At 42.0% G+C, this 18,368-nt stretch overlaps 1 protein-coding gene across 5 annotated transcripts in view; it reads right to left on the minus strand.

Annotated features, from left to right (window-relative positions):
• Positions 1-18,368, minus strand: part of plekha5 (pleckstrin homology domain containing, family A member 5) — a 347,863-nt gene that overhangs the window by 58,706 nt on the left and 270,789 nt on the right. For all 5 annotated transcript variants that reach the window (XR_013500156.1, XM_078235326.1, XM_078235325.1 and 2 more), the window contains exons 11-12: positions 11,356-11,833; positions 10,318-10,401 (exon numbers count right to left, since the gene is read on the minus strand). Coding sequence is in view for 4 of the 5 variants with exons in the window: in XM_078235326.1 (XP_078091452.1) it covers positions 10,318-10,401; positions 11,356-11,833 (562 nt within the window). In the remaining variant the exon portion in view is untranslated. The remainder of the gene's footprint in view (positions 1-10,317; positions 10,402-11,355; positions 11,834-18,368) is intronic.

Consider the following 18,368-nt stretch of genomic DNA (forward strand, 5'->3'; position numbering starts at 1 on the left):
GATTGAAGAAAGAAAAATTAACAACATTTTCCAGGGCCAAAGACATTAAGTAACAAGAGTTATGAGTTAGTATACCATTAAAAACATAGTTATATCTCATTAATAAAGTATAACTTTCTGAGGGTTGTTAACAACAATATTATAGTGTAACCGGAAATACTTTCACCAGTTCAATGACTTTTAATTGATTGTAGTCTGTGAGGATTTCAACAGGGCGCCCTATGGAGAAGGTACTGTATGCTAACAGAGGTCATTTGCTAATTGCTTTCTGGGATGTGTTCTTCCATTATGAGAATGCTTTAAACTGTGTGGCGGCATGCTTATAAGTTTCTGGATGAATGCCACCTTTACTAAGTCTTCACTTCAGGTTATTCTTGAATGATTTGTTCTGTACCCTACTGACCTTGTTCTTGTAATCAGTTTGTTGCGTGTACGGCTTTAGAACTAAAATGTAGACACAGCCCGCCAATGCTAGCCATTTTATTCACAATTGGAATGCTGGTATGTGCATTGTACCATTTTGGTGTTCATCAGCTTCCTTAATTCTTAACAATATACTATGCATGTTTCCAATATTTTGCATGACAATTGTAAAAAGGCCAGGGTTCACACTTGTAGTTGAATACATGCAGCTTTGTCTTTGGTTTGGAACATTTAGGAACACCCAGATTTGCCTTAACTATGAATCATATTGCCTAGGAAGACATTATGTGAAACACAATAGCTATGAGGTCAGATCTGTTGCAAGGTTGCTCCAGCCAAATCCAGTATGTAACTTGGATTTTTTTCATGCAAGTAATCAATCTGCAGCACAAACATGACCAGTGACCTAACCAATATGCTGTAGCTTAACCTTCTGGGCAGGTGCATTACTATCAGTGAATAAAAGGTCACTGCACTTTGATTAAAATTACAAGTACTGTCTGGAATTATATATGCTAACATGCTTGCTCAAATCTATCGTGGGATCATACAGAACAGATACAAAAACAAACTGGTTGAAAAGGCTAGGGCAACTATACTTTGCATTATTAGTTATAGAAACTTCATTATTTGAGCTGCCACCATCAATTCCTGTGCCTACAGGGTCGTGGAGTTCGGCTCCATGATGATAAACTAATCAGAGGAACAACCTAACTCAGCAGCTTCCAGATCTTACGCTGCAAACTAAATTTAAGGCCCTTGTGATAGGCATCAATCAATGCATTGCTCTTGCAGCAAGTCATAATACAAAAGCAAAACATTGTCTCTTGCCAAAGCAAAATGCACAGAATACAATAGCATCATTTGCAGGAGAGACAGTGCAGGTTGGATCTTACTTAGATCCTGAAGCCTTTCACCCGATCTGAGCCCCTTGCTGGGTGGGCAATTGGGGCAGTCTCCCTGCAGTTTCTGGAGATTGGGATGGGGAGGCTTTTGATCCACCACCACACTTCTTTTGCACCTCCAGGGCTTCTTCCCGGTGAAAGATTGGATGATTCCAGAGCAGGAGATTCAGAAACCGCAGGAACACCGCAACATTATAAATTTGAAGAAAATGTCTAAACTGAACTAACTATATGGATATTTGGAAGCACTAAAGCATGTGGAAGTTGTCTGAGGCAGACTGCTCAGTGTCTACAAGCAGGAGTAGTGTGTTGCACAAAATGTCCATCACTGTCTGCATTTAGTTTTCAAATTGGTTTTGGATGAATACAAATTAATAGGGATTCACAGTTCTGCTCTGAGTGCGCGTTAAAAAGATGCTGCTATCCAATTATGATGATTTTAGCAGTGCCATTTTTGGTCCTGGAATCTGCCACCTGTCACTCCAAATGACATCACAGAGCAGCATGCTCGGAGCACGCCGGTGGCAGGGACCACAGGCAAAGCAAAATTCTACCGATGTTGAAAATCTGAAATTAAAACAGAAAATGCTGGAAATGCTCAGCAGGATAGTCAGCATTTGTGAAGAAAAAAAGACTTAATGCTCCAGGTCTGTTCAGGTTCTGATGAAAGATCACAGACCTGAAACATTAATTATTTTCTCTGTCTGACGTGCTGAGTATTTCTAGCATTTTGTTTTAATTTTTCCTGCAGTTCTGGGACCACAAATTTATCAACTGCTCCAGTTTGTACAGAACTACACCATGCTTCAGGCACTATGTGCCTTTGGGCAGTTTTCTACATTAAAGGCACTGTATAAATACATACAAACATCCAAAATAGGAGCAGAAGTAGGCCATTCAGCCCCTTGAGCTTGCTCCACCATTCAACAAGATCATGGCTGATCTGTTTGTGTACATTCCCATTTACCTTTGATAACCCATAATTTTTCTTTGCCTAATAAGGATACACTGCCTTCAGAGTACTGGTGTCATGCAACCCTTTTAAGAGGAAAAAAGTCCTTATCTCTGTTCTATAAGGGTGACCCCTAACTTTAAAACAGTGCCTTCTAGGTGGCACAGTGGTTGGCACTGCTGCCTCACAGCTCCAGGGATCTGGATTCGATTCCCAGCTTGGGTCACTGTCTGTGTGGAGTTTGCCAAAGCAAAATGCACAAAATACAATAGCATCATTTGCAGGAGAGACAGTGCAGGTTGGATCTTACTTAGATCCTGAAGCCTTTCACCCAGATCCTGAGCCCCTTGCTGGGTAGGCAATTGGGGAACTGCTTCTCCCTGTGTCTGCGTGGGTTTCCTCCCGCTGCTCCAGTTTCCTCCCACAGTCCAAAGATGTGCAGGTTAGGTGCACTGGCCATGCTAAACTGCTCCTTAGGGTCCCGGGTTGCGTAAATTAAAGGGATTAGCAGGGTAAATATGTGGGGTTACGGGCATAGGGGCTGGGTGGGATTGTTGTCGATGCAGCCTCGATGGGCCGAATGGCCTCCTTTTGCACTGTAGGATTCTATGATTCTATAATTCTGAACTCACCCACAAGAGCAAACATCCTTTCCCATCTACCTTGTCAAGACCACTCAGGATCTCATGCACTTCAATTAAATTACCCCTCACTCTTCGAGGCTCCAGTGGAAACAAGTCCAGTCTGTCTAATCTTTCCTCACAAGAAAACACGCTCAATCCAGGTATCAATCCAGTAAACCTCCTCGAAACTGCCTCCAATGCATTTGCATTCTTCCTTAAATAAGACCAGGCGTGCACCCAGTCTAAAATGTAAAGTTTATTTATTAGTTACAAGTAGGCTGACATTCACACTGCAATGAAGTCACAGTGAAAATCCCCTAGTCGCCACATTCCGGCACCTGTTCAGGACATTGAGGGAGAACTTAGCATGGTCAATCCACCACATCTTTGGACTGTGGGAGGAAACTGGAGCACCCAGAGAAAACCCACACAGACACGGGGAGAATGTGCAGACTCCACACAGACAGTGACCCAAGCCAGGAATCGAATATGAGCCCCTGAGAGGCAGCAGTGCCGACCACTGTGCAGTTGCTAGTGGGTGGGATACTCCCAAAAAAATTCTAAATGTCGAATTTACGTAAAAACTGGAGTAAATCCCACTGTTTTTTTCAGTGGCATTCTCAAAATGAATCTCCCACACTCTGTGCACTGCAAAGTGCACAAGCGTGAATATCATTTAACTGGGACATGCGCAGTAGCCCCACACTGCCGGCCTCCCGTTCGCTGGCCAACCTCGTGATCACCCCACTGCTGGGCCCCCCGGCCCAGCCTCAACACCCCCCCCCCCCCCCCCCCCCCACCACCACAGCAGGCCAGCCCCCTTCCGCACCCTCGATGGACAGCCCTGCTCACTGGCTTCCCTTGCTCTGTCATCGCTGAGTGTAGAGTGCCAGCGGGACTCCCCCATCCCCACCGATCTCTCACCCAGAGGCCCTGCCCTATATGCTCAGCCCCTATAGGCCCCGCCCAGTGGGCAATGCCAGGGTGGCACTGCCAAGCTGGCAGTGCCCAGGGGGCACCCTCCCCAACCTCCTGGGAAGGCTTCCATGGCGCCCCTTCACTCCAGCAGGGTCGTGCCACAAGTGGGGAGCTACTGTAAACCCTGCTGGAGTGTAGCACTCCTGATGGGGAAGGGGAGGGGGAGGTGGGGAGACTTTAGCGGGCCCAGAGATTTCAGTCCGGCCTCCACTTGACTCTCCCCACTATTCGAGATATAGTCTGTAGTGAAGCATAACGTCCTTACTTTTATGTCCAATTCCTCCCAGAATAAAGGCCGACATTCCATTTGCCTCCTAGATTTCCAGTGCCTGCTAACTAGCCACTATGTGATTCATGCACCGGAACAACCTGATCCCTCTGCATCTTGGAATTCTGTAGTCTTTCTTTGCTCAATACTCTGTGATTTTTTATTCTTGCTGCCAAAATGAACTACTTGTTTTCCCATATGATATCCCATCTGTCAGATTTTTGCCCACTCACTCAACTGATCTATTACTGTCTGCAAACTCCTTATGCCTTCTTCATAACATAATTTCCTACTTATCCTAACTATTCCCTTAAATGGCTGCTTCCCCATCATTTGCAAACTTAGCTACCATGCCTTCGCTCCCCTAATCCAAGCAGCATCGATGTAAGTTGTAAAACGTTGAGACCCTAGTACGGACTTCACTCATCACATTCTGCCAATAAGACCCATAGATGCATACTCTCTCCTTACTGCCAGCCAGCCAATCCAAGCTAATACGTTAACCCGTACACCATGAGCTTTTAGTTTCCACAGTAAGCTTTGATACAGCACCTTATCGAATGTCTTCTGGAAATCTAAGTACAGTACATCCACTACACCCCGTTTATCATAGAATACTACGGTGCAGAAGGAGGCCATTCGGCCAATCGAGTCTGCACCGACAACAATCCCACTCCAGGCCCTATCCCCACAACCCCCCACATTTACCCCGCTAATCCCTCTAACCTACACATTTTGGGACACTAAGGGACAATTTAGCATGGCCAATCAAACTAATCTGCATCTCTTCGGACTGTAGGAGGAACCTGGAGCACCCGGAAGAAACCCGCACAGGCACAGGGAGAATGTGCAAACTGCACACAGACAGTGACTCAAATTGGGAATCGAACTTAGGTCCCTGGCGCTGTGAAGCAGCAGTGCTAACCACTGTGCGACCATATGCTAACCACTGCACTACCATATGCTACTCATTCAAAAAACTCCAATACTTTGGGGTTAAAAAATACTTCCCTTTCACAAAACCAGTTAGACTCTTCTTGGTTACCTTGAGTTTCCCTAAGTGCTCAGCTCGAACTTATTCCAAAAACAATGATTTATCCAAAAAATCTTTCCCACGATAGGAATCAAGCTAAGTGGCCGATAGTTTCCTGCCTTCCCCCCTTCTTGAATAGAGGGGTTATATTTGCTACTTTCCAGTCTGGAGGAATATTTTCAGAATCTACTGAATTTTCAAAAATCAACACCAGCATCTACTATCTCATTAGCTACTTTTTTAAGACCTGAGGATGACTTAGCAACCCGCAGCTCCATCACTTTGCTCAGTACTGCTTCCCTATTGACTGCGATTTCACCAAGTTCCTCTCTCCCTTCTATCTCCTGATTCCAGCTATTATTGGAGTGCCCTCTTTGTAGCCTTAGTGAACACAGAAGCAAAACATTTGTTCATTGCATCCATCATTTCCTTCTATCTATTAACTCCCCCCTGTCACTTTCTAGAGGATCAACACTAACTTTACTAGCTCCTTTCCATTTTAAATACCTGTAGAAACACTTGCTATCTGTTTTTACATTTCTAGTCATCTCCCTCTCATACTCTAATTTATTTTTTCTGATTTATCTTTTAGTCATACTTTGCCGTTCTTCATATTCTGACTAATCATCTGCCCTGCCACTTGTATTTGCTCAGCGATATGATTTTTCCTTAACCATGAATGATGGGTCCTCCCCTTAGAATTTTTCTTTACAGGAGGAGTATTTTGAACTATCCCCTTAAATGTCTGCCAGTCCTTCTCTATTGATCTATCCTCCAGCCTAAATATCTTAGTTCACTTACCTAGCTCAGCTTTCATGGCACATAGTTGTCGTTATTTAAGTTTAAAATACTAGTTTTAGAACCACTCTTCTCAAATTCAATCACATTGTGGTTGCTGCTACCTAGGGGTGCCTTTACTCTGAGGTCATTAATTACACTATACCAAGTGTAACATAACCTGCCCTCTGGTTGGTTCCAGAACATGCTGCTATTGGTATCTCAAAAGCATTTTAAGAACTCCTCACTAAGGCTAATACAGCCAATCTGATTTTTTTCAGTCTATATGTGGATTAAAGTCACTCATGATTATTGCTGTTCCTTTATCACAAGCACCCAATATTATTGCCATTCACAATGTAAACTAAAAGTTGACTTTCTAAAAGTAAAAGGCAACTTAGAAACTTCTGGAAAAAAGAGAAATTTCAGTCATGCAGAATTGGTAATGACTAATGGGTTTTTGCAAATGCTTGGAACAGATTATTTTTCCTAAATCAGGTGGAAGTATAGCCAAAGACTTTGTGCAACACATTGCTGCACATATCCCATTACAATCTGACACTGTACTGCATTCAATAAGAAGTGGATCAGGTTTTCCACTCATTGAACTTCTTTTGCAACTTTCCTGCAAGAAAGCTGGAAACATATTTTCTAATAAGGCATTGCGTACAGTCAGTTATCAATATGGAGAACTAATCAATATGGGATATGAAGTTAACAGCAAGCAGCAGTAAGTGTATTAACAAGAACTAAAGCCTGAGGACAATTTTCCTCATTAAAACAAAATCCATTGTTAGCTTATTGAGAAAAAGCAATATCTATTTTATATAGAGGTTATCAGTAAGGAGCAAAATGATCAAAGAAAGGTCATGTGCAATATAGAGTAGCGCTCTGGTTAAAGTGTTCCCATGGGAGCCAAAGAAGACAGCATTGTAAGGAACGGCACATTGACATACAGCTACGGACGCTTGGAAGTGAACAAAAAAATGCTTCAGTTTAGCCAAGGGGTTCAGATAATAGAACAAAACAGTCAAAGCCTGAATAGTTTATGGATGTCATCTGGCCTGGGAAATTTCATTACAGGCTTTAATTCACTCTTTCCTTTTGCAATATGTACCATTATCTTAATAAAATGAAAGCTATCCTAATGATAGTTCAACACAAAGTTACGATCAAATTAACGAAAGACTATGAGGCTATTATGATGTAATTGCTGCAGAATACTGTCACATGATCACAAGGGGAGATAGAATTAGCTTGCAGTTCAAAGGAATGTTAGAGGGCCATTAAGAGGCACATAGGGTTGTAGAACACACACACTCCAGTCGCTGTATTACCTACTGCACCAGTTGACAGCCCTGTAAACGTAATACTGCAGATTACTTGAGATAGCATGACGTGTACCAATAAATAAAAATTTCCACACTGTAAAGTCTTCTACGGCAATGCTCATGGATAAAACTAAAAATTGTAATTCTCTGTGAATGTTGGTAAAACTGTTGTCCGCATAATTTTCTACCTCTCCCCCTTTCTCCTCAATTAAGCCTGTCTTGTCCATTTCAAACTTGCATTGATATAGTTCATTTAACGTAGCAAAACATCCTAAAGTACTTCCAGAAGCATTCTGTGACACCAGGTCACAAAGGGAGCTGTTTTCTCAAGTAAGTTAGGTTTTCAGGGATATCTTAGAAGAGAAAAGGAAAGTAAACAGGTGAACAATTTTAGGGAGGGAATTCCAGGTTTAGATCCTCAGCAACTGAAGGCATTACCGTCAGGCCCAGGATTTTATGCCCAATTGCCACCGGTATAAATGGCGACGGTGGTGCAAAATATCACGAGAGCCAAAAAACGGGATTTGCACTGTTGAGATTTCCATGAGCAAATTGTCCCTTCCCTCCTTCCAGTGTGGAGGCCTTGCAAGACCGGGTGGTGGGGGTCTCACAAGATAGCCACTGCTCAGGGTACCAGGGATTTTGGGAGAGGAGGGGAGGGAGCCTGCTACAAGGCTTGTGCTTTGGTTGGTGGTGGGGGGAAATGCACATAGGAGGGGGAGGGGGGTTGGGTGGAGACACCCACCACTTCACTCTCCATGTCCAGAGTCACCAGCCTAGAATACGAGTCCCAGAATCTTAGGCAACAAACAAAAGTATATGCAAATTGTTACATAATATAAAAACAAATTTATTGTGGATGCTAGAATCTGAAACAAAAACAGAAAAAGCTGTAAAATCTCAGTGGGTCTGACCGCATCTGTGGAGAGAGAACAGAATTAATATTTGGAGTCTGGATGACCCTCCTTCAGAGCTGAAGACAATAGTAGGATGGGGGGGGGGGGGGAGACGGTAAGCTGGATAGAGAGCTGGCGGTTGGTGGAGATGGAAGAGATTGATAAAGATGTCACAGACAAAAGGACAAAGGAAATGTAAATGGTGGTGATCATGGCTAAGAATGGTGCTGACAGAGGCCCATTAAGAAATGCCATTGTCAGCACTCTTAGCCACGATCACCACCGTTTACACTCCCTTTGTCGATGACATCTTCAATCTCTCCCATCTCCACCAACCAGTACCTCTCTATCTAGCTCCCACAGCTTCCCTCCCACCTCGCCTGCTCACCACAACAGTATAAATCTCATCCTATTTTCGATTGTCTTCAGCTCTAACGAAAGGTCATCCAGACTTGAAACGTTAACTCTATTCTCTTTCCACAGATGCAGTCAGGCTTGCTGAGATTTCCCAGCATTTTATATTTCTGTTGCAAATTGTTACGTAACTTTTAATGTCTCATGACCCAGTGTCGCCTGGTTTGCAGTTTATTCATGTAAAAATATAATGGCACTGTGTTCTACATTTAACCTCCGTTTCATTGCGAATACTTTTTCTCATTTTTTTTTTGCTCCTGACACATTGGAATTATCGACAGATTAGCTAACTCGTGATGGATCACAAGCAGTTAAAATAATGATCACTAAATCGCCTCAAGTTTATCAATGCAAGTTGTCCCTCCACATTAGGCATCTGTATGCTGATTTTACTCAATTCTTTAATATAGTTTCATCTTCACAAGTAGAAATCAAGAGTGTTAATGGTTCATTGATTACGTGAGAGGCAGAATAGCACCATGAATATCATAATTACAGTAACCCTGACTATTGAGCATATCCATGTTTTGGTGCTACATTGGATCTAATTATCCTAAATTAAATTCGACAACACTACCCAACCTCACCCCCATCCCCCAGAGCAGTCAACTGGAACTGTGAGAAATTAAAGGATCTGTAAGGATAGAATTTCAAAATTGAGGGGATGTAGCAGCTGGATTTGGATGCTCTGAGCATTTTATTCCTGATCACTTTGGAAGTTGATATCATTTAAGTTTCTTTTGAAAGTTATTTAAAATGTATATAAATCTATCAAAATGACACTTGAACACAAAAATGGAAATAGCAAGCGCAGGTCCTCTGATAACAAGAGTGGCAGAATGCTGAGATATTCAAATCGAGTGGGAGATGGAAGTAGCACTCAACGCCCCCCCCCCCCCCACCCTATTCATTTCCTTCAACATCTATCAGGTTTTCACCTCAATTCTTTTTAGATATCAGCAGCTTTCACAATAATGCATTTTATATTCTAATCAACTTTTGTTATACAACAGGCAGACAGGAACAGAAACAGAAACACAGTGAAGTTTGAAACAGCCACTCATCTTCCTGGCTCAGCCTCGTGGCCTCCATTTTTTTTGCACTCAAGTTAGTCAGCAACTTCCACTTGCCCGCCTCTGTCTGCACCAAACAGCACGCGGACATTCCGACTCCACTCAGCATTTGCCACTGGAAGTGCTTGCTCAGGCTAAAGGGTACTTTCGGCTCACCGTCTGCCCCATTGCTGTTTGGAGACAAGCAGCCAGCGAGTCCAGGGCTGCCCTGCCCGAGTCTCCTCCACAAAGTTGCCATTGCTGCTTTAGAAGAGGGGGAGCTCATGACCTTAAAAACTATCTCTGTGACCCACAGGGTGGGAGCTCTGTTGTAGATACAAGAGTTTAGATAAAAGGCTCAAAGCTGGGTATTGTGTCAAGGATACAGATCTAGAGAATGGGTATAACAGACTGTGGCAGCTTTACTACTTGGTCACAACCAAAATTGCACCTTTAAACAAAGCATCAATTAAAATGTCATTTTTCCTTTACGATGTATTCTACAATGTTTATAAACAATGGTGTACTATTTAATCATAGAATCAAAGCTACTTAAAAAGGAGCAAAACAGAAGAGATGTCTAAGTGGTCAACTTCATGAAGGTTTTCCTCATCAACACATCTTGAAAACCATACCATAATGAAACTCTTACATGACTCACTCACCGTTTTACCCTGCAAGCTCTCGGGTGTAATTGTCTGCACAGGTACACTAGCAGGCATTGACCTTCTGTCCGGGGGGTAGGCAAACTGAGAAAATAAATAAAAAACAATCCCCCATCAGTAATATTTTTCCTATCCTTTCTTTTTTTCATTTAGATTCTTTGAGAATTCACCATCCACAAACCAAGAGTACCAGTAGAAGACCCCCAGTCCCCAACACCATACCAAAATTATTCCATAAATAAATTCTAGACTGTGGAGTGGTACAAGAAACTCGCCCTTTAATACTTTGGATGAAAATTCTTAAGATGCTATCTAACAACCAGGCATGGGGCATAGATCAGTTAGATAGTCAATATCTTTTCCCAAAGGTAGGGGAGTCTAAAACCAGAGGGCATAGGTTTAAGGTGAGTAGGAAGAGATACAAAAGGGTCCAGAGGGGCAATTTTTTCACACAGAGGGTGGTGAGTGTCTGGAGCAAGCTGCCAGAGGCAGTAGTAGAGGTGGGTACAATTTTGTCTTTTAAAAAGCATTTTAAACAGTTACATGAGTAAGATGGCTATTGAGGGATATGGGCCAAATGCGAGCAATTGGGACTAGCTTTGTGGTTTAAAAAAAAGGGTGGCATGGACAAGTTGGGCCGAAGGGCCTGTTTCCACGCTGTAAACCTCTATGACCGTATGTGATAGGTTGGAATTGTAGTTTTTAAAATAGAGGAATGATAAGACATCTTCTACTGCAGCATCATATTCAATAGACCAATGTGTGCCTAGTAAATCATAAAGCATTCCCATCCTTGGAGACGAATGCCCCCACCTCCTCACAAAAAGGTCAGCTGCCAGATTAGTTTAGATTTTCATAAACAGAATTTTCGCTTCTCACAAAATACAACAGAATTTTGTAACAATACCTTCCTGGCACAAAAACATATCACTGCATTCAATAAAATACAAAATCTAAGCTTCATAATCAGCAGTACTGAACCTAAATTTTAAGAATGGTGCCTCAGATTGATGGGCAAAACCAAGGAAGATTGATTACCTTGTTAGCAGGTGCCCTGTGTCGGCGGGATTTCATGGAGTCAATAGTCATGTCTCCTCTTACAATTGGTGAAAATACTTCTGATCTTGATTCAATGTTGTAGGATCTCAGGGGAGAGTATACCTGGTAAGGGGCCAGTGAACCATGGGAAGGTGATGGAGGAATAGAGCGTGATTGATCGACAATATTCATCATGGTGACAGGAGTACTTAAAGTACCATGCCTGTTTAGTGTTGCATGTTTATGATAAACTTGACGCTGTTGCCATTCATATAGTTGCCACATGGTATCATCCCGCATTGACTTCCGTTTTTCTTCTGAAGAAGGTGCTCGAAGCACCCTATCATATGCAGAAGGTGACACCGAACAGATGCTGTCAGGTCTTGTTGTACTATGACGTGGCATTGTTCTGTAACATGGTATGACCTGAGCTCGATAGCTCGGCAGATTTCTTGGTAATGTTTGATAACAGGTGATGCTGTAAATTAACAGAACATTGCTTAAACCATTTTACATTAATTGATTTAGAAACAGAAATTCTAACAACTCCCTCACAAAATTATAAGTTGCTTTCAGAATTTCTTTCATATGGCCAACTTGACGTACCAACAATTATGACACAGTAAATAAAGTTAAGTAAGGAGTTGAGGATTCATCATAGGTAATACTTTGGAGGAAAAGAATGGAAAGAGGGAAAAAAAGTGCAAAAATAAACCAATACCAGTTCTGCTGAAAGGTCATTGACCTGGAATATTAACTCTATTTCTCTTACCATAGATGTACCTGTTCTACTGATAGCTTTTAGCATTTTCTGTTTTTATTTTAATATCTGATGAGTTAGCACAATATACCAACCACAGAACAAATCTGTACCACAGCAAAGCGTCAGGTCCAGGCCATAACCAACCATTTTACTCTTACTGGACCATGACCCACAACAAATTATATCTTCAGTACATCCATAACTAATTCCTAAACATTTTAATTCTTACTGAAGAGCAATATGTAATGTGGATAGGTAATACAATTCAACTTAGATGCATACAAGATATCATAACCAGAAAAGCTGCTGCGGTGGAACACACAGAAAATGTTCCTTGTTGAATGCAATACCAACAACATTTCAAATCACAAACTGCATTGGAAGCATGCAATAACAGAATGTTAATGATATGTGAAAGCAGAATTAAGAATTCAAAGAATGAGTTGGGCCACTATTCGGCATAGACACACATTTGTTCACTATCGTGGGAACTATTGAACAAACATCACCCTGACTTAAGGATACCTTTACCATTATGAAATGCAGCTGATTGGAGATATGCAGTTGTCGTCTTGCCAAACTTATAGCATGATCAAATTTAAATGATCCATCCTCTGTGCAGTCAATCCACCCTGCTGCTTCAAAAATGCACAGCACTCTTCCCATGGTGAAATAGACAAACAATTTCATGGAATGAACTCTTGTTAACAATAGTTTCGAGACCGCAGCATGCTTCCAACTTCTGGACACAAAATGGTCTGCCTGAACCATTCACCCCAATGTTTTACAGACTTGAGGGAGATTTGAATATAAGCAGAGGTTCCATGGAGGTTTGTCGTGACTCGCTCAGGAACCAGATTTTAGATAATACTCAATCTCAGGCACAAGTCTCCTTCTGCTGCTTGGTCTTTTAAGATAAATTTCACACAATTTTATTCCCATGTTTGTATTGGATAGTGGGACAAGTGGCACTGACAGCAACATACTCCAGCACATATAGTGAAAGAATTATAATTTTTCCCTTTTGGTGACAGCTAACAACAATAAGGCACAAACTAATCCAAGGAACAGACACATTGTAATTTTCTAATACATGGCAGATCACAGTAATTGAACAAATGCAATAGACAAACTATGTTGTATGCACTGCCTAAAGGAACAAATACTCCATTGTTGGCTATTTTTGTACTTGGACTGTACTGGTAACAGACAGTTCAATTAAATGCAGGCACCACCATGCACAAATGTGCTCTGTTCTATTGTAGTATTCTTTGTTTGCAAACAGAGGACATAATTTGCCACAATACTGAATTAAGTATTAAGGATGTCAAACCTTGCAAATATCAACTACACGAATTAATAACAAACATGTGCCTATTTGCATTGGACAATGCCTATTTTTAGATTTCGGAGTCCAAACACATACTGCAGTCAGTAAATATAACCAATGTTATCCCTTATCAACACGTACTACAAAGTTAGCATTACACATTAAAGTCAACAGTGTTTCAGAAATTTTGAATATTTAACACCAGTTACCTGGCACACTTGCTGCTTTTTACATGCACACCAAGAGAGGTAGCAACACAACCCATCATGTATAGCTATGTAGGTGGATGCTATTAAATGAAATTTAACCAAACACCAGTTAAGTGTAAAAATCTCTTTGCCAGTGAAATTGATTCAATAATGCTGTGGGTTTCTTCAACCTAGGTGTTATTTCACAGTATAGATCTATAAATAATAGGCTTATTAAATGATAAATTATAATCTTGGCTTGTTTTTAAAAAAAATTTCCAAGTCCACATTTATAATGGGAATTGCCTGGTCAAACATATCACATTGTAATTACACCCTCCAGCCTGTGAATGCCCTACAGCTTCATTACGATAAAGGGTCTATAATTAAAGGATTTGCATTCATGTAGTGCCTTTCATGACCTTGTAACGTCCTCAAATGTTCTAAAGCTAATTAAGTACCTCTAAAATGTAGTTTACTGTTTGTACTGAAGGAAACACGTGACAGATTTACACGGGCTGTTTTCATTAGAATAGAAGATATTGACATTTATAATTAAAAGGACAGAATGTATGACTTTAAAGACTGAATTACATCAGCGATTCTGGTCCAGTTTTATCCACCTGTCGCAACTTTGCTTCATGTCAAAGCTACATTTGGTCTTCACTTTCTATGTATAGGTCAATGCGAGATCCAGTAACAATGTACAGGTTATCTACAGAGGTCACACCATATCTCATTTAGGTACTGATACTAATGTCATGCTTCTTGTGGGTATATTGACTGGATTATCCAGTAAGCTTGCTGCCAGTCCACTTGCAACAGCAGACTCCTATCACAATGAAGAACCAAAGAAGTACAAATGCCACATTTGTCACATGCTCTCTCTTCAGGTAATCCCAAAGCTTCCATTTCTATTTACGATTAAGTAGGCTCTACTCCCAGTTCTTAATTCTAGAATGCTAACACTTCAGCTTATTCAAATACACAATATTTTGCAATTATGATTATTTGATTTGAAAGTTTAACTGCAGTCACATTTCACCCTCAGCGCAAAGTTCAATGTATTTGGAAGAAAATTAAAATCTTTGGGGGTGAATTTACCAAAAAATTTCTAAGTGCCAAACAAACATGAAAATGGGAGAGAATCACGCTCATTTTTTGGGCGAGCTCCCTGATGCAATCGTGCCTCACTTATGTGATTCTCATCAGCAGGGGCCGGCTGCTGAGCTCTGGGGGCGCCATTGCACAAGCACCATGATCTCCCAGTGCAGTGTGTACAGTGTGCACAAGATCTGTCATGCTCTGTCCCACTGCCTGGACAATTGCCTCTTCCCCAAATCGCAGCCCTGGACGATCCCCCCCCCCCACCCAATCATTGCCCCGGCCGAATACTGGCCCCAACTCCCCAATCGCTGCCCCAGCCAATCGCCACCCCCACCCCCCCATGCGGAGTAGCCCCTACCCCCAATATGGAGCTCCATCACTTGCCTCCCTGTCATGGCCTGGCCCATCATAGAGTCATTGCATGGAAACTGGATCTTTAGCCCAACTTGTCCATGTCGCCCAGTCTTTACCACTAAGCTAGTCCCAATTGCACACTGTACACAGTGCCCATATCCTTCTATACCCATCTTACCCTTGTAACTGTCTAAATGCTTTTTAAAAGACAAAATTGTATCTCCCTCTTCTACTGCCTCTGGCAGCTCATTCCAGACACTCACCACCCTCTGAGTGAAACAATTGCCCCTCTGGACCCTTTTGTATCTCTCCCTTCTCACCTTAACCCTATGCCCTCTAGTTTTAGACCACTCTACCTTTGGGAAAAGATGTTGACTATCTTGCTGTTCTATGCCCCTCATTATTTTATAGACCTCTATAAGATCACCCCTCAGCCTTCTACGCTCCAGAGAAAAAGTCCCAGTCTATCCAGCCTCTCCTAACTCAAACTATCAAGTCCTGGTATCATCCTGGTAAATCTTTTCTGCACTTTTTCTAGTTTAATAATATCCTTTCTATAATAGGGTGACCAGAACTGTACACAGTATTCCAAATGTGGCCTTACTAATGTCTTGTACAACTTCAACAAGGTGTCCCAACTCCTGTATTCAATGTTCTGATGAATGAAACCAAACATGCTGAATGCCTTCTTCACCACTCTGTCCATCTGGGACTTCACTTTCAAGGAGCTATGAACCTGTACTCCTAGATTTCTTTGTTCTATAACTCTCCCCAACATCCTACCATTAACTGAGTAGGTCCCGCCCCGCTTCCATCTACCAAAATGCATCACCTCATATTTATCTAAATTAAACTCCATCTGCTATTCATTGGCCACTGGCCCAATTGATCAAGGTCTCATTGCAATCGTAGATAACCTTCTTCATTGTCCAATATGCCACCAATCTTGGTGTCATCTGCAAACTTACTAACCATGTCTCCATGGGGCATGGCCCCACCCCTGTCATGGCCCCACTCGGGGCACTGCCTTGTGCCCAGTGGGCTGTGCTAGGGTGGGGATAACTGCCCGTGTCCTTGACCTTCCAGGTTGTAGAGATCTCCAATTTCGAAGGTGTCGTTGAAGAAGCCTTGGCAAATTTCTAGAATGCATCTTGGAGAGAACACACACTGCAGCCAGGGTGTGCCAATTGAGGAGGGAGTCAATGTTTAAGGTGGTGGATGGGATACTAATCAAGTGAGCTGCTTTTTCTCTGACGGTTAAGTTTCTTGAGTGTCGTTGGAAGTTGCATTCGTCCAAATGGAGAGTATTCCATTTCTGACTTGCGGTTTGGAGATAGTGGAAAGTTCTCACAGGTGGAGGAGGGGGGTGGGAGGGTAAGTCAGAAGGTGACACTAACCACAAAATGTCCAGTCACTGATCTGTTCCTGTAGCTACAGGATTTATTTGGCTCATCCAGTTCAAACAACATGCTGAGAAACCCTTGAACACACCAGTAAAAGACACCAAGATTATTTTAATGAGAGAAATATCTATACACAGCATTTGCAAACTGACAGCAGCGTTCCAAACTCTGCAGAAAAGAAGTTTGCCCACCAGATAGCCAAAGTTCAAAGAAGGACCCTCGATTTGAAGAACAAATGGCAGACAGAGAAGGCTGTGAAGGGCATCACAGTGCACAGGGGTTAGCACCAGCGCCAGAGACCCGGGTTCGATTCCCGGCTTGGGTCACTGTCTGTGTGAGTTAACACATTCTCCGTGTCTGCGTGGGTTTCCTCTAGGTGCTCCAGTTTCCTCCCACAGTCCAAAGATGTGCTGGTTAGGTACATTGGCCATGCTAAATTCTCCCTCAGTGTACCCAAACAGGCGCTGGAGTGTGGCGACTAGGGGATTTTCACAGTGACTTCATTGCAGTGTGAATGTGACCGATAAATAAACTTTAACTTTAAAATTCAACTCCTCGCTGGCATGCGTAACATGCATGCCTTCTTCAAGGCAACTAAAGAGATCCATTGACTTTCAACACATGGATCAACACAAGTAAAATTCAAAGATGGCAAGATTCTCCTCAAACACATGAACATTATCAACACCCATGGGAAGAGCTTTTTGTAGAACTACTCAAACAGAATTCCATGGTGTAGATACATTGGCTTGAACACCTCCCACAACATACAATCAAAAGTAAGCCAGATAATGATTTTGTGTGCACTGTAGTGATAATTGCTGTTAACCAGATGAACAACAACAAACCTTTTGGTCCTGACAATATCCTTCTGGAAGAACTGAAACATGGAGCAAACACTTTAATCTCTTAGATATATTTCCCTATTTGAGAAGCTGTGGCAGAATGAAGAAATTCCAAGTGACTAAGAGGCTCATCCGCTTTTAACAAAGGAGAAAGATTGAACTACAGGGGCATAGCATTGCTCGCAATTGTTGGAACAATCCTTGCCAGATTACATTGTAATCACCTCTCACAAATTACAAAACTGGCCCTTCCCGAGTCTGGCTTTTGACCTACCAGAGGAATAGCTAACATGATCTTCACAGCGCACCAAATTCAGCAAAAAGTGCAGAGATCAGAACATCCACCTGCTTGTACATGTCAACATGTGCCTTTGTCAACCATCTGCTCTCGTTCTTCTTCTTCTTCTTCTTCTTCATCAGAGTGAGCACTAATTTGTACATTGTCAGTATACTGTAGTTCTATCACAGGAGTTGATGGCTTGGTGTGACCTTCAATCGATTAAAGTTGAAGAATTTATCAACAATGCAATATATTTTTACCACATCTGGGGGAAACCTGTCAGTAGTAAGTTGGAGCATTGCTGCAAGAAAAATTGTGAATCATGTTGGTGAAATGACACACCCTTTTGACACCTGTCTCACAAAAGCCCGCTGACTCAGTGAATTAAATTGCTACAGCATGATTATCCATCTTCTATATGACAAAATGCGAATAGCAGCATAATCCAATGGCTCCAGTATAGACTCGTTCCCTGTGAAAACAGGCATCTATTACTGAAGAGAGTTTTGCAGAGTTGACTATGTCTAAATTCAGTGCCTAGGGTAATGCTAGTTGTGCTGTCCGATTGTATTCTTATTGACCTTTCTCATAGTGAGTTGATCACAGAAATGTTACAGCACAGGAGGCCATTCAGCCTATAATGTCTACACTAGCTCTCTAAATGAGCAATTCATTCAGTTCCATTCTTCAGCCTCCTCCCCATAAATAACCCTGCATACCTTTCCTTTTTAGATAAGTCTAAT

This window comes from Mustelus asterias, chromosome 19 (assembly GCF_964213995.1).
Source record: "Mustelus asterias chromosome 19, sMusAst1.hap1.1, whole genome shotgun sequence".
Taxonomy (NCBI): Eukaryota; Metazoa; Chordata; class Chondrichthyes; order Carcharhiniformes; family Triakidae; genus Mustelus; species Mustelus asterias.